This window comes from Epinephelus fuscoguttatus, linkage group LG18 (genome assembly GCF_011397635.1).
Source record: "Epinephelus fuscoguttatus linkage group LG18, E.fuscoguttatus.final_Chr_v1".
In the NCBI taxonomy this organism is placed as follows: Eukaryota; Metazoa; Chordata; class Actinopteri; order Perciformes; family Serranidae; genus Epinephelus; species Epinephelus fuscoguttatus.
The window spans coordinates 28,106,852-28,131,210 of record NC_064769.1 but is presented as its reverse complement, the minus strand read 5'-3'; the positions used below and the strand labels follow the sequence as shown (position 1 = coordinate 28,131,210).

General features: G+C 41.7%; 1 protein-coding gene across 1 annotated transcript; it reads right to left on the bottom strand.

Annotated features, from left to right (window-relative positions):
* Positions 1 to 592: 592 nt before the first annotated feature.
* Positions 593 to 23,146, bottom strand: LOC125905715 (MAM domain-containing protein 2-like). The gene is made up of 15 exons (XM_049603882.1): positions 22,880 to 23,146; positions 22,633 to 22,743; positions 16,398 to 16,687; positions 11,850 to 11,934; positions 11,504 to 11,641; positions 9,492 to 9,769; positions 8,899 to 8,992; positions 8,357 to 8,503; positions 7,585 to 7,704; positions 7,300 to 7,448; positions 5,156 to 5,252; positions 3,261 to 3,419; positions 2,845 to 3,098; positions 1,056 to 1,140; positions 593 to 935 (listed from the first exon to the last, which is right to left on the bottom strand). The coding sequence occupies exons 1-15, from the start codon at positions 22,908 to 22,910 to the stop codon at positions 889 to 891; spliced, it is 2,085 nt and encodes a 694-aa protein (XP_049459839.1). The 5' UTR covers positions 22,911 to 23,146; the 3' UTR covers positions 593 to 888.
* Positions 23,147 to 24,359: the final 1,213 nt, after the last annotated feature.

The window sequence follows — 24,359 nt, the reverse complement described above, 5'->3', positions numbered from 1 at the left end:
GAACCTGAAACATACCCTGAATATTTTGTTGTAATTGGCCACCAGGAGGAGCTACAAATGGAAAAAGAAAAAAACAAAACAAATCAGACTATAAATCAGAACGTGATTGTCTAATCAGTTCAGAACTCGCAGGATATGTTTCATAATAACATTGAACCATCTGTGTAAAATAATTTTAAAATTGCTCAATAGGGGGCGCCACTAGTTCCAAACATGCATGGGCCTGGCGCAGTTTGGCCATTAAACAATTACGGTTTGTCCAAATGTCACCAAAATCTGAGGATGATTTTAAATTCAGCTGTTAAAACATGTTTTTGAAACTGACCAACTGGGGGCGATGGTGTTGCCAAAAAAGTGTGTAACCCAACTTTTGATTGTAAATAAACGACCGTCTGATTGTCGTAAAACCTGTTCAAAATTTTTAATGCAGGTGTCAGAAACTGTCAAAGGTCTCGATCCTCCGAAGCTTTTAACTTTTAAAGATCTGTGTAAGTTTGAATACTAAAATCACAGCTTGCAGCTATATTTATTTTTCCTTTTTTTTCCTAATAATAATTTTTATTGTCATGTGTTCGTGACCAAAGAAAAGAAAACTAGAAATACCGTTGAATAACCTTCTCGTTTTATTTAAGCAATGAGCATTAATCTAATGCATATAAATGTGAAGAGAAACACAGTTAAACACACTCTCTGCTACTACAGTGAAGAGAGAAATACTGACTATGACACAACTGATATGTGTTACTCCATGAAAACAGAACTACGTGAAAAGTTTCCTTTTACCCACAATCCTGGATGTTCAGATTGACACGCAGGAGTCAGGAGTCTGTAATGTGCAAAAATAAACAAGGGTTCATGCATCCTACGCAGCTGATTTCCTCCGGCCTTCTACTCGATCTCATTGGAGGTTAGTACGGGGGCCTTGATCTCCATCGCTGCAGGGGAATCAGAGAGAAATCAGAGAGCTGTTACAAACCTCAAGATAATTTACTGTGTGTGTTTTTCTTTAATGTTTAATCTTTAGCTATGTGATCACCAAAAATCTTAAAGATTACCTGGGCAAGGTCCGCCTTCCAAGATAATGTCATCAATGGCGATATCACTCCTTACTGATGTACCCCTGGTCGCTTCAAACACAATCTGGGAAAGAGAAACAAAGAGAAACAATTGCTTCAAGGCCCTGAAAACATTCGCTCTCAATCAGCTTCTCACTGTAAGTGATTGGCAGTGGGAGAAGAGGCACTCAGATCCTTTGAAGTATCTGTCATGTACCAATATGGCAATGAGACAATATGTCATAAGATAAAAGTTGTGCATTTAAAATCTGACTTTAATAAAAGTACACAAGTATTATCAGCGATTTTTTTGTGTGTCTAAGTGACCAGTGGAGACAATAGTTTTTTAAATTGGTATTAAGCAAGCCAATAGTGTCGAAATGGGCTGCAAAGTAACGTGAACAAGCAAGTGTGCACCATCAGAGTATGTCCAGTACAAGTTTTTCTTTTTGCCACTGACAAGGCTCAGATTGTTTTTATAAGTGTCACCATTATACATGTGATCCTTACAGAGACAGACCTTTTTGTTAAAGCATAAGATCCCTTTTTGTTTAACCAGAACAAGCCCCGAAATCGCCATCACAAAACCCACCAGCCTCGATTAAAACGTAAAATACACATCATTTAAAGTTGTCAGAAACAAAATAAAACTCCCAAGTAACATTTCAGTTTATCTTTCCACTGATCCATCAATCACCAACTCAGTTTTTTCTTAAAATACACCCTTAATCCACCCAATGAGATGTGAAAATCCACTGCCTCTAGACACACTAAAATGACTGCTTAATTAATGGAGTCTGGTGGGTTTGGCGATAATGATTTCAGAGCTCTTTCTGGTTAAACAAAAAGTTCTGTCTCTGTAGGGATCCTTTCCATAATGTTGTCGGACACTTGTAATAATAATCTGAGCCTGTCAGTGACAAAAACACTTTAAGTGGACCTAAATTGTTGGTGCACAAATGCCCAGAGTGGTTAGAGTGCAGTGAGTTTTGCTGCTGCCACCTGCAGCACACATAAATGTCTCCATAAAACACTGAGACACAAAAACATGGGAAAATAGGGTCGAGGTTGAAAAATAACAATGTTACATTATAAGTTTGTGTACCATAAAGGTTACTTTAACTATCAAAAAGTACTTGTTCTGCAAAAAAACACCCCTGTGACTCATTAAATAATACATTAATTTGTTAATGCTGATGCATACAGATCTAGTTTTAATTCCTTTGCATATAGTCAGGCAGTTTAGTCCAGGGGCTCCCAACATAGGGTCCAGCCCCCTTTTAAAAGGTAAACTTTTTTTAACTATATTTTTTAGAGGTTATGGAATTGACATCGTGGTTGTAAATTAATCAAATAGCCAATTAACAAAAATAATCAACAGTTCTGATAATCATTTAATCACTAGGACATTTATCTGGCAAAATATAAAGAACATTCTCTCTCTACAGCTTGTTAAATGTGAAGATCTGGTTGTTTTTTGTTTTTGTTTTATATAATTGTAAGTAATGTATGTTTGGGTTTGGACTATTGACCTATTGACTATTGTTCTAGGATCTCGTGATAGAAATTTTTCACAATTTTCTGATGTTTTATAGACTAAATAAAATAAATGAGAATAGTCATACACTAATTGTTACTCAAAATAATCATTAGTTGCACTATCGGAAAAGTTATTCTTTAAAAACAGTCTTTGTAAAGTGATATAAATGTCCGTCTGTCAAGGTCGTCCATGTGTAGCACACAGATTTTAAATCTAAAACACAGAGGAGACATTTTGTTGGACTCATACCTGATGCTGGCTGTCACTCTGGTACTCCACTGTGGCCCTCAGCCAGGCGACGCTCTGCTCGCCGCTCAGTTGCCACAGCAACACATCCTCTCCGTCTTTGTGGAGGTGGACGCTGAGCTGACCTGTGCCTGAGCCATACATGTGGTAGTAGAAGCGCAGACACTGAGGCCCCCTGGAGCCCCTCAGAAGTCGGGACAGCAGCCGGACACTCTGACCAGGCAGCATGGGCGACGCCTCCATGTGCAGGTAATATCCTGTTAACCAAAAGTCAACAGGTTTGTGTCATTAAAGCTGTGATAGTTTTAAATGACTTTTATTGATGTGTGAGCACCACCTGAAGAGTTTTTTTTCTCTTTTTGAACATGCCCATGTTCTGTGTGCATTGACACATGTAGGCATGTGTTGTGAGCCCTCACCGAGTCCCGTGGTGTGGTCTCCTCTTGGCCCGGTGTACGAGGTCGGGGTGGGCCCTCTCCTCCACTCCCAGTCAGCCCCGTCGTTCTGCTTGTCCTGAGTGTAACCGCACAGGCCCGCTTCAAAGTCACAGTGTCCTGGTAGAGACGACGACAACAAACCTGCAACAGCAGCATGAAAGACACTTTCTGTCAGGTAAGACTTGACTGTGACAACTATCAACTATCAACTAACTGTTTGTGGCCGCACCTCTCACCATATTATTGTGGGTAACTCTGTAAAACTGAATCTGAATAACTGTGCATAAAAGCTGCACCCAGCACTAGATAACAGTATCAGTATCAGTGTTACAGGTATAGGTTAGAAGGCTTCTGCTACTCTAACAGAATGCCATTGTCACCTTATTAAATGGCCTTTGGGAAAACTTAACGTTTCTTTATGTTTAAACAACACTGTGATTAATGTGTGGTTATGTGCAGGGACACTAATCACTTGATTGTGATTAGGAAAGGTCATCTTTTGGCTTAAAACACCCATGTTTGGTGGCACAAAAGCTGCTTGAAACACCGCAATGTGTCCCAAAAAACACCTATAATTAGGGCTATGTTTGGGGGCACTGAACGCCTCTGAAATGTCGATGTTTAGCTAAAAAAACCCAAACACCTGTTTGGGGGCACTAAGTGCTACTGGGAATGCTGTGATGTTAAAAAAAAACACCCACAATTTGGAGCATTAAACACCGAAAATTCTGCAGTATCTCACTAAAAACACCCACATTTAGTGAAACACAGCAACGGGTTTCTAAAAACCATGCAGATCCAAATCCACGTATGTGGGCACTAAATGCCACTGGAAACTTTGTAATATCTCACTAAAAACACCCACACTAGTGAAATACGGCAATGCTTTGCTTAAAAAGACACCCATATTTGGGGGCACTAAACGCTGCTGGAAACTCTGTGGTGTGTCGCTGAAAACACCCTTGTTTGGAGGCACTAACTGCCACTGGAAATGCTGCAATGGGTTGCTTAAAAAACAAACACGTTTTGGTGAAGAAATGCAGCTGAAAATGCAGCAACATGTCACTAATGGTGCATCAACTCGCTAAAAAACACCCACGTTTGGGGACAGACACACCACTGGAAATGTCTGTGTGTTGCTAAAAAACACCTACAATTGGATTGAATTGCCACTTGAAACTCAGCAACGACTCACTGAATATACACTCACATTTGGGGACAGAAACACAGGGGGCACCAAAAGTACAGGGACCCCTACTGATCCTTATAAAGGAAAATCTGCAACAAAGGAATCAAGGGCCAGAACAAACCTTGTTGTGGCCCTAAACCGACTTTCCACAATTTTTCAATCTCCATTTTGTGCAACTGATAAACTCCTCATTTGCTTGTTTGGGGCCCCTGTTGGCTGCAGGGGCTCTAGTCAGCTATGGGTCACACAGTAGTAATAATAATAATTATAGTGCATTTTATTTATAGATGCCTTTTAAAGCACTCAAGAACACCTGCTTTTAAGTGGCACAAATTACCTAAAAAAACTGACAACTGATCGAAGTACCCAGTGACATCTTATAAGGGGCCCCTGGCAGTCATGGAGCCCCGGGGAGGTTGCCTGTGTTGACGTGTTAAATATCCGGCCTTGGCTCCCAGACTGGATTTAGTTATCCTTTCAGACATCATATCTGTCCAGCAATTTATGTATGTTAATGCAAATACATTTCTAAAATAAAAAACACATTTAGATGAGGGGTTGGTAGAGATGGGCTCTCTGAGTGTTTTTAGTTTGACAGTAAAGTGAAAGCAGTCCCTGCCCTGGCTGTTGGCAGCATGTGGGTACAGACTGTTAGCATTTAAATAATACAGATAATTGTGTTATTTACCCGTTGTCAGCTCACAGTCTCCGAGGTTCAAACTGATGTCGTCCAAAGCCACGGAGCCGCAGTCCCAGAAGCTCCTGCAGGTGCTGACGAAAACCACCTGAACAACAAAGGTAAAGAGTTCATCAGATTCACCACCCCAGAGACTTTACACCCATTCCTCATCTACAACATCAGCTCTTAAAAGAACCAAAACCACAAACACTTTGTTTCAGAGCAGAGCAGCTACAACACTTTGTTGTGGCTGGTGTTTGTGAGACTCCCAAATCCCTCTTCAGGAAGCGCAGAAATCATCAATCAAAGGCTGAGCGCTTTAAAACGGTTCAATATGTATAATAGGGAACAAAAGGCCAGTGTGGAAGAAAGCCTCGGAGCACTTTGGCATCTGGATGAATTAATTCTTATCATGCACATGAACACATGATGATGATACTGTGTCTTCTGACAGTGTAGTAAATAATATAAATCACAGATCTGATCTTTTTAAGGCTCCGACATCAGAGCAGGAAGTTATTTGTTTCTTTAGTTGTTGTTTCAGCTGTTTGTCATTTTCTCTGTCCTGCATTCTTACATGACCTGCTTCCTTCCTTGTGTTTCCCCCCTTCTCTTCTTATTTTTTGACTCATCCCTGGGTTTATTTGAGTTTTTATTTGCTTGTTTGTTCCTTAAATTGTTCCTAAATCGGGTCTTCTGGAGTAGTTCCTTCCCTTTTTACTGACACTACAGCTACACCATCATATTAGCGTCACAGCTGTATTGTTGGTTGGTCCACCACTCCGCTTCAGACTGAAATATCTCAACAACTATTGGATGGATTGCCATGAAATTTAGTTTAGACATTCCTGTTCCCCAGAGGATAAATCTCTGTGGCTCCTGCGATTCTCTAAATCTTTCCTCTAGTGCCACCATGAGGTTGATATTTTTGTTTTTAAGTGAAATGTGTTAGCTCAGGCAGCTCACATCCCAGCTACATCAGCTGATCTCAAACAGCCCAGTCACCTGATGGAGCAGCTGATTGATAGAAGGGAGTCAGCTGATTGATCACATGATTCCTGTCTATGCAACCAATTGGCGAATCTTCTTCAGGGCACCCTATTTAAACTGCTCTGGCCTGCCTACTGTTGCTGCTTCCTCTGCAAGCTGCTTTGCAACCCGCCTCCACCCCAGCTCCTCCTTTTCATGTTGTGTCTGACTTATCAATGTCATTTCTGTTTGTCATTGATGCTGCTCTGTTCTGTTCCCGGGGGGTCTTTGCTGCTGCTCTGCCTGTCTTAGGCTTTCCATGTAGGTGCATGGAAGGGCAGGGAGGTTTGCTCTCTCTGCCTCAGGCTTTCCTCGTTTGCGCATGGAAGGGCAGAGAGGTTTGCTCTCTTGCGCTCTTGTGATTTTCACACTTTTCATTCTTATGTACACATGTTAATAAGTATTCTTTTTACTATAAAAATGAGTCTCTTCTGATTTTTTGCCTCCTTTTAGATGGCAAGAATGAAAACAAGTCATCTTCAACAGTTGTGCTGTGGTTTCAGAGTGATGAAGATAGTTGGAGAACAGTTAGACACAAAATAGGATTGAGGCTTTACATGATAAATGTTTTTTCCCTTGGCAACTGTCATGTTTTTCCCAAACGGTGTACAGATTTTTAGGCACTCTGTTATCTCAAATGGCTTGAGCCTGAATTTGGACTGAGCCTTATGACTGTTCATATCTAGCCCCGCCCCTGGGCAATGCATCTTTATTCCTTTCAGTGTTTCTTCATTCATTCATTTTGTGATTTACTTGTTAGTTCCTCACTTCCTGCATCTTTCTTCCTTGATCATTCATTCATTTCTTGCCTTATTTTTGGATTTTTCTTCCTTCCTTCCTCATGTATTCATATGTTCCATTTGTTCCTCCCTTCATTTCTATCTTTCTGAAGTCATTCATTTATTCACACATTTTGCTTTGTTTTGCTTTGTCACACGCTTTGTTTATTTATTCATTTGTTCTTTCCTGCCGTCCTTAATTCATTAATTCTTTGGCTCACTCCCTGTTTCTCTCCTTCCCTCCCTTCCTTCCCCTTTTCATCCTTTTATTGGTTCTTTCCTTCCCTCTTTCCTTCTCCACAGTTATTCTAAGTGGTGAGATGTTTCCACTTCCTCTCCTCTGACCTTGGCAGGCTGTGATGTCTGGAAGGTGACGTCCGTGGTGATCCAGATTCCCCTGGACCTCTCCCCCTGCGTCCAGATCTTCTCCTGGCTGCTGCTCTGCTGCAGCGGCTGCAGATACACAGTCAGAGCCTGGTCCGTCTGGTTGAAACCTGCAGTTGCCAAAGTTATTTCTGCTCAGTGAGTCAGTAAAAATAAATCACAGCACAGGATTCACACTCAGACTTAAGCACACAGGAGTCTTGGCAAATATCCTTTCATCCGGAGAGTTTTCAGGGTGCCACTCACCCCTCAGGGAGAAGTAGAATCTCAGGCAGTACTTCATGTTCCCGGGCAGAGTTGGACCGATCAGACGGCTAACGTAACCAGAGCGTGGGCTCAGCCGGGAGTGAGCCAACAGGAAATATCCTGAAGGAGAGAAGACAGCTTTTATTTTCTCGCGAATCTGCTTGCCATGAGTGTTCCCAATTCCCATCACGACTCACACCTGTTACTGATCTTAATTTCTACTGTTGTCAACATTTTCAGCCTCAAATCCTGCTTTGTTTCACAACATCCTCCTCCAGGGATTTCTTTATTTTTGAAGCTGTGTGGCTTCATTTTTGACAACAAAAGGGTCAGAAAGAATCAAAGCAACAAACAAATCACTGGCTTAAAAAGTTGCATTGCTAATATATTATCAATATGTTATATAAAAGTGCCTGCTTCTGGTGACAGTATTAACTAACCAGTGAGTAAATGAGTCAAAACAGTGGGTTAAATTAGGCTCAAAAGCTCCGTAGAGCTGCAGAATCATCAAATAATCTTCCACAATTTTGGCTCCATGATTGATTGATTTTCTCTCTTGTAGTTCCCAACCCTCCTGGGTTTACAAGACACCAAAAGCACAGCTGCAGTGGTCCAACTTTTCGTTACTTTTTGTTTCATTTCACACACTTCTTAAACAAAATATTCTGCCTTCTCTCCCTTGGCAAATAGAATATGCAACGACAAAACAGAAAGGAACCTCATTCTAAATTTCACCTGCTCACACAACAAATGAGCATCTCTACAGTCCCACCTGCTCCTGTGGTGTGGTCTCCATTCCTAAATATGTTGGGCTTCACAGACACTCTCCTCCACAACAACCCCGTCACCTGGTCCTGGATGTAGCGGCAGTTACCGGACTCAAAGTCACAGTTGGCGATGGAGGGGTCAAAGGTCGGCTCTGTGGGATGAATATTGATGTCACTGGATGAGCACTTCAGTGTCTCTGGTTTTCGTACTTAAGATTTATTATAAAGAGGGACATTTGTTTTGGGTATTTACAGTCCCTACAGATGAATCCTCCTGACCTTTCCTCTCATGCCGCAATAAAATCATGATCAAAATTTTCCCTCTGAACAGCACAGAGGAAACATTCAAATGTAAACCTCACGTAGCTATGTCATGTAAAGAACACATTCATAGGGCTGAAACCTTTTCGATGAACCCACTGTCCATTCTCTAACCTATCCCCACAACATGTGATCCTCTAAAGTTTTCTTAGTCCTTTTAAAATCCCAAGAATGTTAATATTTCTGATGTTCAGCCAGAAAGCAATAGGTCATAAAAATGACTCACCACTGTCTTTGCTGCAAAACTCTGGAGAGAAGGAAATGTCATCAACTGCAACACGTCCGCCTCTTGGACTGTTAAAGGACACTTCAAAGACCACCTGGAGGAACGGACAGACACACATAAACCAAGATGCATGCCATTGTGTGCACACATGTATGACCTCGCACAGATGGAAAATGTACAGACGACATAGGTAAAGTTTTGAGGTACGAGCACTAACAATTCCTTAGTCGTTCTGCAGAAGCTAGGTCCAGTAAACCTGTGGTGCCACTAACAAGGCTTAGTTAGTGATCTTATGTAGCCACACATAGATACACAGCTGAAAACAAATGCACCCGCTAGCAAGATCAAGAGCTTTACGACACAAGGCATGGAAACACTACCGCTTTTGTCCACAGGGGGCGCCACAATCAATATCAAATGAAGGTTCCTTGTAGTTGTTTTTAACTCTTCAGCAGTATATGGGTCAGTTAGACCACATACAAAACTACTTAACTTAAAACTAGTAAATCTAGTACATTTCAATATCTATTTCTCTAAAAAATCATCACACAGAGCTTTAAAATGCTACACAGGCATGACATGTTCACACTGACCTGCACAGAGTACGGTGCCTTCAGGTCCACCTGCACAGGGATCCATTCCTCCAGTGTCCCGCTCCACTCGTTCTGGCTTTCTGTCTCCGCCCTCCACAGCTCCTGGTACTGACCCAGCTTGTCCTTGGTGTAAACAGAGAACAGGTTCCCTCCCTCTTCACTCCGCTGGTACTGAAAGCTCAGGCAGCCGGACATCGGCACCGTCGTCATGGGGGACACCAGCTTGGCCACTTCTTTGAAAGTCTTGGCGTAGATGGAGTCCACGTACATCAAGTGACCTGAGAGTGAGTTTAAATTTGAGATATTATCTTCTTAAGTCAGAAGTTTCAGAGTCAACAAGTCTCTGTTGAGTCAGGTCTAACATACTGACATTAACTATTATCCCATGGTTTGGTAACCTCAGTGTGAAAAACAAAAACCTACTGGGAACATTTTAAATATATTTTTTTCCTCTTATCTGTAGTGCTATTTATCAACCTAGATTGTTTTGGTGTGAGTTGTCAAGTGCTGGAGATATCAGCTGTAGAAATTCCTGCCTTCTCTTCAATATAATGGAATGAGATGTGGTGCCAAAAAATACATTTGAAAAACTCAACAGGAATGTCTCTTTCCAGAAATCATGACCCGGTTACTCAAGATAATCCACAGACCTTGTTGTGAGCAGAATAAAGCCTTCATCTACTCATGGACAAGAGGCTTGTGTTTGTGACAGTGTAAGATGTAAACATTAATGTCCTCTCCGGCTGACCTGTAAGGTTAGCTCGCTCAGTGGTGCTAGGTGAGCTAGCAGTAGATGCACACTTCCTTCTGCGCAGTGATACAGTTGGCGGGTGTAGTTTGGTTGACGGAAAATAGTTCCTACATAAAACTGCTCACAACAAAGTCTGTGGATGATCTGAGTTAACCGGGTCATGATTTCTGGAAAGAGACATTGCTGTTGAGTTTTTCAAATGTATTTGGCACTTGGAGCACCACAAGCTGAGTGCCATCTAGTTCCATTATATTCAAGAGAAGGCAGACATCTCTACGGCTGATATCTAACACTCTGCTACTCACACCAAAACAGTCTAGACTGATAAATAGCACTATAGGTGAGAGGACAAATATGCACCCTAAAAATTAAATTAAAAGCCTAGTCCCAATTTACTGCCCAGTCCCTTTTACTAGCCCGGTGTAGCTACACATTTTGACAAATACAGACCTGTCTCAATTAGAGGCCTGGTCTGGTTCATTTTTATAGATGTTCTTTGGATGTTTAAAACCAAGTTGTTGGTTACCCACTGGAGCTAACATTAGTTAGCTGTTTAAATCGCACACACAAATATAAATGTTTAAACTTAAAATTATTGAAACCATGAACACCAGAGGAGACAAATAAACAATGTGATCGTATTTTCCATCTTTGCTGAGCAGCAGTTTTGTGTAAAAGGAATTAAAGGCCTGTGCCAAATATAGGCCTGTTGAGTTAAGTGATTCAGCAAATAAAAGGCCGGGCTACTAGTGAAGTTTTACAGTATTTTTGATTTTGGGTGGAAGGTCCCTTCAAATTATGTTTGCTACGTGAAAAAAGTCAGAGCGCAGGTCATTAATAATGGACTCCAAACGCTTTTTACACAATGAATTCACCTTCACCAACAAATATGTAGCAATCTGCATCTGAAAATAGTCCCCTAACAAATGCGCAATTTACTCCTGTTAGTGTCACGTTTGTTAAAATCTACAGTGCCCAGCTGTTTTGGGGAATTACCAAGCCTAGATTTGAAAGGTGATACTATATCTCTATGACCCATTTTTACATCTCAGGTAAGAAGGAATGGGCTTGGGACTTAGAGCCACAGATAAGTACGAGACTAACTAATACATTTTGGTTTCATATCTGATAGAAAATATGACAAAAACTATGCAAAATACGAATTTCTTTAACCAGCATTTACCTGCTCTTGTAGTCCAAAATGAAAACATGCAGGGCTCCAAGTTTCTGAATAAAACGCCCTTATATGAATAACACTCACCTGTCCTGTTGTTGTACGTGTGGTCATTCGGTATGTTGTTGTGAAGCAGCTGGGCCCCGCCTCCTCCCACATACCAGTTCACATTGGCGTTCCACTGATTGCTGTATCCACACAGGTGAGACTCCTCAAAATCACACTCTAGACACAGATAATGAGAAACAGACCCAACATTATAGGCCTGGGCGCAAAAGGCTTTTAACTTTATAATGTACCAAATATGTTCATATGTGTGGGCGAGTTTAAGAACAGAGCACACATGGTCTGTGTCCAGAGTTAAATGCATATGTGGATTATTTTTGTCTTTTTAAGAAGGAAGTGTGAGTGATGTATGTGTGAAGTCACTGACCCAGGCAGTATCCGGGGCTGATGTGGATCTCAAAGACGGCCACACTGCTCCCAGGGCTCCCTCCAGGTTTACCTTCGATGACAACCTAATCAAAAACACATGTCCAGTGATACCCTGCAACCGTGATGTGGAGCGACATGGGAATGACATCATAGAAGGTGAGCGAACATATGGAGGGTCAGAGAGAGGGCAGGCGTGAAATGCACAGGAATCTAATTTACTTTTAAAGCTCTGGTGAGCAGAAGGTTTTATGTAAAATGACAGTTTAGAAGAAGAAACAACCCACATTAGGGCGGAGAAGAAACACGCTCGTTAAAACATGAGGTCAGGGCTTGTACATGTGTACATGTGAGTCTGTCTGCAATCAAGCATGATCTCAGAGGTAATTGATGTTTATTCAGATGAATAAATGGCATACTCTTTATTATTATGTGTGCGGCTCATCAAAAAATCTCTTATGTGTTAGCAAACTGTTTATTTTAATGTACAGCAGACTAAAAGCAAACTTCATTTTGAGCTGTTTTTGTATCTGTCTGTCGAAAATTCATTCCTTTTAGCTCTGATTTGGTCTCCACCAACTCCTGAGAAAATATCTGGCTCTTAAGCTCTATCTGTTCCACTTTCTTCTCCATCTATCATTAGTTGCTAACTTTGTCTGTTGTTTGGTGCTGGATAGGTGGCACACAGTGGATTTATCAGAGTTTGTTGGCTAAAGAGAGCACTCAAATTGAACTATACAATAAATGTGCCGTAAAATCAAAACTACGGTCTAAAAGAGGCTAAAAAGCTCTGGAGCTAAATGTTGCTGCCTGGGGCACGTTGTGTATTAATGATACTCGTCAAGATTGGAGAAAGATATAGGTTTCTTCCCTGTTCCAAAACCAAAATCAAACCCTGAAAAGTGTAAGGTTAGCTAGCTAGCTACTGAAGATATAGCCTACTGAATGTATACACAAGCTGCTTTTGCTTTGTAGTGATTATAACAGTGAAACAAAGACCGACTCTGCTGTACGGGAACCAGTGAAGGGAAGCAGGGAAACTTTGCTGATGTTCAGCTGTGTGTCATCACAGTGTGCGCAGATGAACGCTGTTTGACTTCCCCTGGAGATCCCTGGCCGCCCGGTGGCGGAGGTCCAGGTGCTGGCAGCAGCCAAACACGGTTCATCTGCACACACTGTGATGCCACACAGCTGGTTGAATATCAGCAAAGTTTCCCTTTATATTCATTGTCTTGTGTGGCGATCAGCAGTGATGTGGTGGTTCACTTTTACACTGTGATCTGTAGCCTATAGTTCGGCTTTAGCTTCTAACTATCTTTGTCTTTTTAACCTGTTGTTGCTGCTGAGTCAGTTTGACATCCTGGATATATCCTTCAAACACAGACTGTAGACCCCTCTGTCTGCTTCTCTCTGGAATCACTGTTTCATTTCTCCAAAAATATGATCATATGTCTTCAGGGAGTGCAGTTAGTTAACAGTATGGGCTCCATGCCGAGGGCATGTTCTCGCATGCCTTCGGTGAACGAAGACTCCAAAACTGTATCAAAACATCTGTTCACAAACTTTCACACATCCCATCATATGCTCAGTACTTCCCAAACGGACGCTTTCTTATGGCAAACTAAGCAGAAAAAAATGCTCTCTGCTCATTCCAAAGCCAGACTCCATTGACAAAAACAGTAGTTTTACCTCCCTGAACACAGCAGCTGCTGGTCTACGGCTGCCCTGATCAGTTAGTTTACCTGTGTTATTGTGTGACTTTGGTGTTTTAAAGGGTAATTTAGATTCACCAAAGTCACACATTAACACAAACTACCTGTTTGAGGCAACAGTAGATGAGCAGCTCCTGTGTTCAGCAAGCTACAATTACTGGTTTTGTCAATGGAGTCTGGCTTTGAAGAGAACATAGATAAGTTTGAATTTTAGATCATCTGTCAGAAAGGTCTGTCTAACTGGGAAGTACTGAGCATACGACAGGATAAATGAGACTTGGATTATGCTGCACAAATTCTGAGAGTTTATGAGAGTTTGGAAACGATGTTTAGATATAGTTTTGCTGGTGTTAAACAAATCTAGACCCCTGTGACTTAAATTCATCAAGAATTTCCTCTGTTTTTGGATTCTTCATTCCCCAGAGACATGAGAAAAGTTTTCTACACAAATTCAGTGCAACACAGAGGGAATAACTGATATAGGCCTTTAAATGGACTCTTTGCAAAATGTTAAATTATTCCTTTGATGGGAAAAAAATGATTACAACAGTTTTACCCCAATCAGCAGCACACGGTCATTCACTGTGACGGTTATTTTTTAAATGTGGAAAATAGAGCCACCACTTTTGTAAGGGCGCTACAGCTATAAAGGAATGAGATGGTGGGTTCGTGTTCAGTGAGAATAAAGAGTAAACATTTTATTACTCAGTGTGCCGTCTAAACCTCTGACATTTTTCCACCTTGGTTTGGACTGAAATACATTATAAATGCACCGAGGGGCCCACAGACCCGTCTCACCATTATGTAGGTCGCGACCCTGTCAGAGTCAGCTCTGCCTCTGCATATAATCTAAACATGTGCTGTACTGTTCCCACACAGTGTTTAGATGATCTGTGTGGGCGGAGGTGTGTGTGTGGGTGTGTGTCTCCCCACACACTTCATATTGGCCTTAATTTACGCCTGCATGTGTAATGTCAGCCTATATCTGTCCTCCTGTCAGCAGCATGAAATGTTGTTTTCTGCACCTCCAACTAAAACGGGATGGAAAAGCAGCCTTTAAAAGAAAGTGTTGTGTTTGATTACATTTTAAAAACAGTGGATTTTTATATTTTTAATGTATCTTGATGCTCTGTGCTTTTAGAAAAGGGAGCCAGTTATGCTGTTATGTTGCTTATGAACTAATCAGAGGAATTTGTTTTTTATTTGAACTTGATTTGGACCTCTTTTCCCTTATGATAAATTATTTGTTTTGCTTGGGAGCCCATCACTGAAGTTCAGATGATATTATGACTTTATGCTCCTTATATTACAACCTTATTTTGAAATATTATCACTAGCAAAATTTGATCACGGTGGCCTAGAGGTGAAGCATGTGAACATTTATTGTAAAAAAGGTGTAGGTTAATTGTTGTTACTGTAATCTGAAGCATTCTCTGGCACAAGAATTTCCTTCGGGATAAATATAGTTGAATTGAATTGTACTAAACTTTAGCTCTGGAGGAGCTCACTGGATCGGTTAAAAACATAGTCAATTTGCTAGCTGTATTAAGTTCGTGTGAAGTGGAACAGATTGGTACATTGATGAAGCCAATGTCACCGGTGGATGTCACTGCCAGGGTAAAAACATGACAAATCAACTGACTGCCAGAAAACATATCAACATTGGGCGTGAGAGTCCTATGAGACAGAGTCTGGGCTTCTCCAAAGTGCGTTCTCAAGTTGTTTTATTCATTGTAGAACAAAGTGGGCATACCGTATTGCACGATCCAAATCTGCCAAAATGTGGCATTCTCAGCATTGAAGTTGTTAGCTCAGAAGTTGTTTCTCGTAGTGAAGGGGATTTTGAAAACAGTAACGTGCAGATAGTGGAAGGAAGGGAGAATGTTGGCCTAGATAGCCAGCCAATGGCAGGCTAATAGGCAAGGTAAGGCAAGACACATTTAGTTATATAGCACATTTCATCCCCAAAGGCAACGCAAATTCCTGTACAGATTAGTCAAGTCTAAGTTCACTGTAGCCTAATCACAAAGCGTGTCTCAAAGGGCTGTACAAATAGTAATTTTAATTCAATTTCAATATCAATTTGATCTATAAAGTCCAATATTGCAAATTGCAATTAGCCTCATTCCTCCGTCCTTGGACCCTCACAGAGGATACAGCCACAGTCTACATCTGATGAGTCAGACTGTTTGTTTCCTACTGGATTTATAGCTGTGCATAGCTGTTATTTTTATATTTCTTTTGAACCTCTGTTTGAATATGTTTGAATCTTTTGACAGACTTTGTGCTTCAGTGCTTTTGTTTGGGGTATTTTGCATGATTCAGAACCATTTAAATCCCCTTTTGTCTATGATATTGCACCAACTAAAGATCACAATTACTCTTGATTTATAAAACTTGCTGTTGATATGTATTTTATTTATATTTATTTATATATATTTATTTTTACCTAAGTGGGCCCCACATGAGTTGTACTATGGCTACTTTGGTACCAAGTGGGTATGGGCCCAAAATGGGCATCTTATATTGGGCCTACTTGGGTAAAACCACCCATGTGGGCGCATTTGGCATGGGGTCATTACAGACAATCCCATGTAGGGCCCACTTTTTAGCTCATTTACCACCCAAATGGGCCCCACATACAAATGTCAGCTAGGTGGTAAGGCTCTAAGAGTTCAATTGTCTATATGCTTTTTGTTTGACCCAAAATGTCTGTATTAGGATGAAATATAAACATTAACAGGCACCTTAGAAGAACTTTGGATTTTGATTGTTTTTTATTTCAAGCTAGTCCCTTTTTTGACAAAGATTAGATACTAATGTAAAAGGTATCTTACCCTGTACGGCTCTGTATTGTTCTGCAGGTCCATGCTTGAGATGACCCAGCTGTCAGAGGGTGATTGGCTGCTCCACAGCGGCCTGTCAAAGCTCTTCCCCTCCGTGCGCTGCAGGACCTCCAGGCTTCCCGACCCGATGATCTGGTAGACAAGTCTCAGGCAGCTCCACTCGCCTTGCTCCAGAGCCGGACTCAGCAGGACCCCTCTGATCTCCCTCTGTGGGCTGTTATCTGAACCTATTTCAGCATCCTGCTCATCACTCATGGCTGCCTCCACTGCAACAAAGCGACCTGAAACAAAAAGGTGTGTGGCATTTAGAAAAAAACATTTTTGCTGTCAAGTTAAATGTCTTTGATGATTTCCATTCATTTTCTCTGACATCTATTACTATAAAAAGTGAAATGAAACTACTCATTATGATTATTCATCGTCAGCGTCGTGACTGCATCTAATTTTGTCAGTGCCTCCACCACAATGCAGATCAACAGGAGGTTGAATGCCACTTAGCAGCTGTTGTCAGCTATAAATCAGATCCAGTCGTCAGCAGCTTAATTTATGAGCTTTCAAAGAAAAATGAAGTTCTAAAAAAAGCATGCGGCTGCACCAGCTCAGCAGAATAGCAGCATATGCTGACACTAATCTTCAGAGATATTAAAAGTAGGCTAACTGGAATGTGGGACTAATATGACCCACCTTTGTGGCACTGTTTGCAGCGGTGCATTTCTCTTTGTTTGAAGTATTTTCATTATTTTGTCTATAAATTCTCTAGATGTCTGTGAAGAAAAAGTTCAGTCCTTTTCATCACAATGTAAAGTTTGGAAGTAAACTTTGAAGCTAGAAAATTTTTTGCCCCCAGGAAGATGTTGGTGAAGATTCTCAGTCATTCAGGTAATGGTAATCATAAGTGCAAATCATATCGTAGGCAACTGGACTTGCTTTTGTTTCTTGAAGAGCAAGAATCCCACCAAGAAATGCAAGCAAGTCCAGTTGCCTACGATATAGCACTTATGGCCCCCTTGAAGTGCGTCTGGCTTTAAAGTCAATTTTTGTAAAGGCAAGATGGTGTATTTTCATCCATCACATGATGCCAAGAGCCAAAAAAAGACTTCCCTTAGACTTACATTGCAAAAGAGACATCTGTAAATTCAATTCAATTCAATTAAAGTTTTATTTTTAACGCCCAATATCACAAATCTCATTTTGCCTCAGAGGACTTTCATACTGTCTTCACACTCATACTGTCTGTATCTCAAATTGTACCTTGGCAACATTTACGACCGGGCAATCGTTAAGTTGTGATTGTTCTTGGGGGGGGGCCTTGAAAAAGTCTTAATCCTGGGGCCCATGCTACGTTAATGCGGCCTTGCTCATGAGAGATCTGCAGATCTAGGGTTACCATCTAGCTGCGACCAGTATGGCTTAGGCCGATGGGAATGTCATTACTTTTGTAGGTCTTTTGATTGAAATTTTAGCCTGATGATGGCACTAGATGAAAAGTCAAGGTCAGGATGCTGCCTCTAAGGGAACCTTTATCTGTAATAGAATGCAAAAAGCTTAAATTAAGGGAATCAGGAATGACACATCAGGAATTCAGCTCCCACCACAGAGCGTCTCTTGGCTTCTTTTCTGCTCCAGGGGCCTCTGAGCTCTCCTTACTCCTCTGTCTTTTATTATTTGTCCCTGTGGAATGCCATGCTGCCTTGGGGCTCCTATATCCTAACACACACACACACACACACACACACACACACACACACACACACACACACACACACCAGAGCCGGAGCTTATGTCACCTTTAATGTGGTCAATTCAAGATGTTTTTCTTCTGTTTTTGCCAGTAATCTGCAATTATTTGCAAATGTTTGTATTTAAACAAATTGACAAATTGAAACTAAATTGATTAGAACTTTGCCGCACACTCAAGCCGACATATTGTCTCGATTGAATCATCCTGAAAAGAAAAAAAGTCCATAAAAAGTGCTTTATGTATTCGACATGACCTCACTTCTCTTACAGCCTCAGCTCTGCTGCACAGAGCGCAGAGAGGGAAAACAGGACTGAGAGAGGAGAACAAATGAGCAAGAACTGAGCGCACCATTAATGCACCAACTACACTGACCTTTTTAACAAGCTGGAGGCAATGGCAACAAGGATGGAAACAGGAAAAGAGAAAGGAGTTGACGTATCCCAGAGGGAAGACTGACAGCGAGACGAGCTGCAACGGCAGAGCAATTTTCAGACAGGTACAAGCAAGAATCACAGTGGGAACAAAAAACAGTCTTAATGAGGATTCTTTTCTAACGTGGTCTGTCTGTGGATAGAGATGCTGCTGGAGCAGCAGGTCATGCTTGGAGGAAGTCTGCCTCACCAATCAGATGAGAGACGGTGGGGGTAGTGAGATAAAAAAGAATCATACACCTCTCACTTGTGCTGAGGCAAATAGTCAATGAAATGGTTGGTCTACAGTCATCAAATTCATCTTTTTAAAGGTCCAGTGTGTAGGATTTAGGGGGATATATTAGTAGAAATACAAAACAATACAATAAGTATGTTTACCTCAGTGTATAATCACCTGAAAATGTGGGTGCTTTCAGACCTAGAGTTGTCTTGCTTTGGTCTGAATCAGGGACTCATTTTGTTCCAAAGTTGCATAATTGTCTAGAGTTGGTTCGTGTTCTCACGGCAGCATTTACAAGTGGACCAGATAAAATGCCTTGTGCGAGAAAGCTGCTCTTGATTGGTCAGAATTTCCACGTGGGAAAAATCCAGGAAGTAAAGCAAACGTTGAAGAAGAGTACACTTGCAAGATAAATGTGACACTTTCTAATGTCACAATGGAGGGACAACTACGCAGGTTGATTTTAGCGCTGCTCATCGTGGACTATATTGCTGTCATTGTTCATTTTAGTCAAAGCATACAGTTTGAAAACGAGGCGCGGCTCCAACTAGAAAACAATGTTTTGATGCATTGGATGTGCTGAATGTGCATATTAAGGCAGTACAGGAGGAGGTGCACATTAATAATCCTCCAGGACTGTAACATGCTCATGTTTAACCCAAACAATGTGTCATGTGACTGCAGTTGGTTCACATCCAGGTCAGAACATGTTCTCACCACAAACGAACCGCACCAGAGTTCGTTTGTAACCAGACTGAGACCACCTCTTCAAGAAGGTCTCGGTCTGGTTGTTTTGGTGCGCAACTGAGTGCGATTGCTGTGTTCACACCTGCCCAAGCAAACTGCACTGATTGAACCAAACCACACAGGGTAGATGTGAAAGCACCCTAAGAATTGTCATGTTTTTGTTGCACCAGCATGTTTCTACAGTAGTCCAGAAGTTTTGGAAGAAACAGATTTTTTTTATTTATGTAAAACTGCTTTTTCAGTGTTTTTACAAGTCTAAATCATCAGAGCTGTTTGTTTTGGAGAGGGAAAGACATCTGCAACACCTCTGAACAATAAACACTGGAGGAATTCTAATGGGAGAAGTATAAACTGCTTGCAATCTGCAGTCCACAGCCCTAGATGCCACTAAATCCCACACACACTTCCTATCGGCCTATTATCGTCTTAAAAATATAACAAGAATTATGTCACAACTCGATCTAGAAAAGCTAATTCATGCTTTTATTTCCAGGCAGTTACACTACTGTAAAAGTCTTTTCTCAGGTCTCTCACAAAAACATGTCGGCAGCTACAGCTCATTCAGAACACTGCATTGAGAGTTTTTACAAAGACAAAGAAAGCTGAACTTTTACACCTGATCTCAGATCTCTGCATTGACTACTGGTGTCTCACACGGTTGATTTTAAAATATTGTTACTTTTCTATTAACCTGTTTAAAGTTTAGGGCCTCAGCACATCCCTGACTTGCTTCTACGCTATGAACCCTCTGTACCTCTCAGGTCATCAGGCACCAGTCTGCTTTGTGCTGCTGGGACTGAGACAAAACAGGATGAAGCTGCATTCACTTATTATACTGCACATAGCTGGAATAAACTTTGGAAAGATCTTAGATGTGTCCTAACTCTGGCAACTTTTAAAAAGCTAAAGACTTCTATGTTTACTTCTGCTTTTAATCACTGCTTATCACTACACACTGACTCTTAAACGTACTGTCACTGTCTGTAGAATTTAATGTTCCTATTCGTCTTATACCTCTTATCAGTGTATGAAATGGCCGTCGTTCCCCTTCAAGTTCAAGTTGGCACACTCTGATGTGTTCTGGCACTGCAGGACCGAATGTTTTCTGGCTCCTGCCCAAATATGGGATTTATGGATGTGGGCCCATTTCATGTGGGAGAATAAAGTCCAGTTAGCAGCACCTGGGCCAGCTTTTGGTCAGTGGGTGCCTGGAATCAGACCAGTACTTGGACAGATTTTGGTACATCATTCTTTATGAGTCTGTTATAGCACGTCTCCCAGATTTAGTTGTAAAAAATGTTAAGTTTAGAGATAGGGATTGGGTAATTAAAACCAGGTCAAAGATATGAGTGCTTTGTAAGGGCCCTGACGCTCCAAGCTGCTGGTCGGCCGCCGGTCAATCAGTGTCTGTCACCCTAGTTTTTGCAGTGTGTCCTGCACCGTTGACACTCTTCGGCCCTTGTCAGCCCTTGTCGTTTATTTTTCAGCTGATTGAAGGGCCAACATGTACATGCGATAGTCAGCCTTTGTCGACCCTTGTTGGCTCTTGTTTTTTTATCGGGTGATTCAACAGGTTGAATGTGAAGGCCCAACATGTTGAATGTGAAGGCCCAACATGTACATGCACTAGTCGGCCCTTGATGGCCCTTGTCATTCTTTTTTTTAGCTTAGTCAACATGTTGAAGGTGAAGGAACCAACATGTACATGCACTAGTCGGCCCTCGTCAACCCTTGGCGTCCGTTGATGTTTTTTTTTCGGCTGATTCAACATGTTGGATGTGAAGGTCCAACATGTACATGCACTAGCCAGCCCTTGTTGGCCGTTGGCGACCTTTGTTGGCCCTTGTTTTTTTTTTTTTTTTTAGGTTTTGTTTTTTTTTTTTTTTTTACATCTGATTCAACATGTTGAATGTGAAGGCCCAACAACAACCAGCGTCAGAGACAGCAGAGCCCATCAGTGAATGTAATCACTCTGATTGGCACTTCAGCTCAGTGGACAAGCTAAGAAATGGAAGTGAGGAAAGCAAAAACAGCTGAAGGGCGTGAGATTGAAACAAACTTATTATATTAGGTAAAGTTATGTTTTTAGGCACTGAGCTCTTTAGCAGAAACAGTCTGTAATTGTTTGTCATATTGTCTGATGGCGCACTGTAAATATGAATTATAATTTGTTCTTTCAACATTAGGTTGTGCTGTTAATGTGCTAACTGGCAAACTAGCATCTTGAATCTGTCCTGTTAGTTTTCCGTTTTCCATTTTTGAATGACATACAGACTACTTCTACCTGCTGCTATGCAGAGTTATTTCTTCATGCAGGTGCAGAACGTACATGCTAGTTGGCCGTTGAATGTAGTCTTTGCAATGTATTCATGTGCAACTTTCTGGCTGAGACACAGGCAACATGAGGCGGCGCAACAGTCAGCCTTCGTCGCCACTAGCTCTCTGATGTCAGTTTGGTGTGTCAGGGCCTCAGCATTAACATAAACTCTAGCTCTTAAAGCGGGCCGCACTTCATGTCACAATTAACTTGACAGGTTTCTGCTGGTAGTGCAACATGAGCCATCTGTCTCCAGATGTATCTGCAGCTAGACCCTTCTCAGTATTTCGTGCAAGGCTTTCCACACAAGAATCTGTACGTGTATGAAATCTGCCATCAAATGAAAATGTTAGAGAAGTTGGCAACGGTTGTGCAGTCTCTACAACAGTGTAATGTACAAATGATCTAATCTGAATTCATCTGTTGGCTTTGATCACTTAACATAAATAAAGACTGACATAACTCAGATACGGGTGTGTACTGTACTCATCTGTATCAGCTGCAGTACCAACCCACAGAGAATGCCTAAGTGTGTTATTTCACTGACTCCAGATGTTCGGAGATGCTGGAATCAATGCAGACCAGATGGCGTCTTTTCCACCGGAGTGCTGCTGTGGTGTGGCCAAAACCAGCACCAAAACAACTGCGACGTCACAGCTAAACCTGCAACTGCTGCCAAAAGAACCACTATGAAGCATGCGCTTAGCACTCTCAACTAAAAATGTGTTAAAATTAGAGGCATGAAGATGCTGCATGGTGTCTCCCAGTACCATCTTTGTGCAGAGTCCAGCTTGCGAAGTCTGCATCTGACGTGTATCCGCAGGTGTTGGACTCAAAGTTGCAAGAGCCTGGCAGCAGCTGGTTGTGGGCTTGGATGGTGACTTTGGGCACACAGAAAGAAAAAAGAGAAGGGAGAAAGTGGAGAGAGTGAATGGTAAGAATGAATCATAGCAATTGGCATTGACAGAAATATGCCCTCATGCACCAGCACTGGCACGACCGTTAAAAAGTACTCACCAGCAAAAGTCAGGAGGTAGAAAGGAAGCATTGCGGCTCTCTCTGGATATAACTAGACCCTCAGAGGAAATAAGAAAAGCAAAAGTAGGTCCCACACTTGTATCCAAAGTCGGGAAAAATACAAAAAGTTGCAACCAAAGTTTTGTTTTTTAAGATTCCTCTTGTGTGTGTCGTCTGAGTGTCTCTCCAGCTCACAGACTGGCAGCACACTGCAGACGCTCCTCGGGGGAAGTGTGTGCGTCTGGACAGCAGAGCGGGGAGGAGGAGGAGAGAGAGGGAGAGAAGGAGGAGAAAGAAGGTGAGTGATGAGATGGTGGGAGGCCAGTGAGGGAGCAGGATAAAGAGGGGAAAGAAGGAGAGGAGGGCTGGGTGGTGGAGAGAAAGAAGTAGGAGGTAGAAAAAAGAAATTAGAGAGTAAGAAAAGGTAGGAGGATAACGACTAAGGGGAGAGGAGTAGGAGCTTTTTTTTTTTAAAAGTTAAATGCAGGAAGCGTTCTCAGGAGAAAACCATCTGGTCCAACTTACTGATCAATTTAAAAACATTACATGGCCTTGCCCCAAATTACATCAAGGATTTACTGACCCCCTGTGTGCCGCGGCGTTCCCTTAGATCGGTGGAAGCAGCTCTCTTGGTTGCTCCTAGATCTCGGCTTGTGACTAAATGGGGACCAGGCCTTTGCTGTTGGAGGCCCCAGACTGTGGAACACTCTGCTTACTGAGATCAGACAGACTACATCTGTAGCATCTTTTAAATCCCTTCTTAATACTGTCCTTTATAGGGAAGCCTTTATGAATATTTAATATGTTGCTGGGTTTTATTGTCCCTGCTCGGCCATTTTATTTTCCTTTTTTTAAACTTTATTTTATCCCCAGGTGTTTTTATGTTTTTATGACCCCTCTGTTGTTTGTATTTCATTTTATTGTTCACTCTTGTAATCATAGGGGAGCCTGTTTTAGCACTATATGACACCCATCTGTTTAAAGGTCCAGTGTGTTTAGGATTTAGGGAGATACAGTGGCAGAAATGGAATATAATAAGTGTGTATTCTTCATCACCTGAAAATAAGAATCATTGTGTTTTTGTTACCTTTGAATGAGCAGGTCTTCGTCCGCTGAGTCCACCATGTTAAACTGCCATGTGCAACAGAGTAGCCCAGAATGGACAAACCAAACACTTAACTTCAGATAGGACCATTTTCGCATCAGCCAGTCCCTCCCCAACAAGAGTGTTAATGTGAAACAGCTTTATTCAGTGTTTTAACCCATTTAAATCAGCGAGTCTGTTTGTTTTTTAGGAGGAGGAGACCTCTGTGGGTAATTCCCCCCCTGGTAAAAACCTCCTGAGCGTCTGGCTCTAAAGTGAGCAGGAAAAAAAGGTGAGCACACATTAGCAGTTGCTGGGCTAACAGCCCATTACTGACATGCCTAACAGCATCGGAGAAACACTGAAACTGCTTTGTTTGGTGTTGTTACAGGTTTA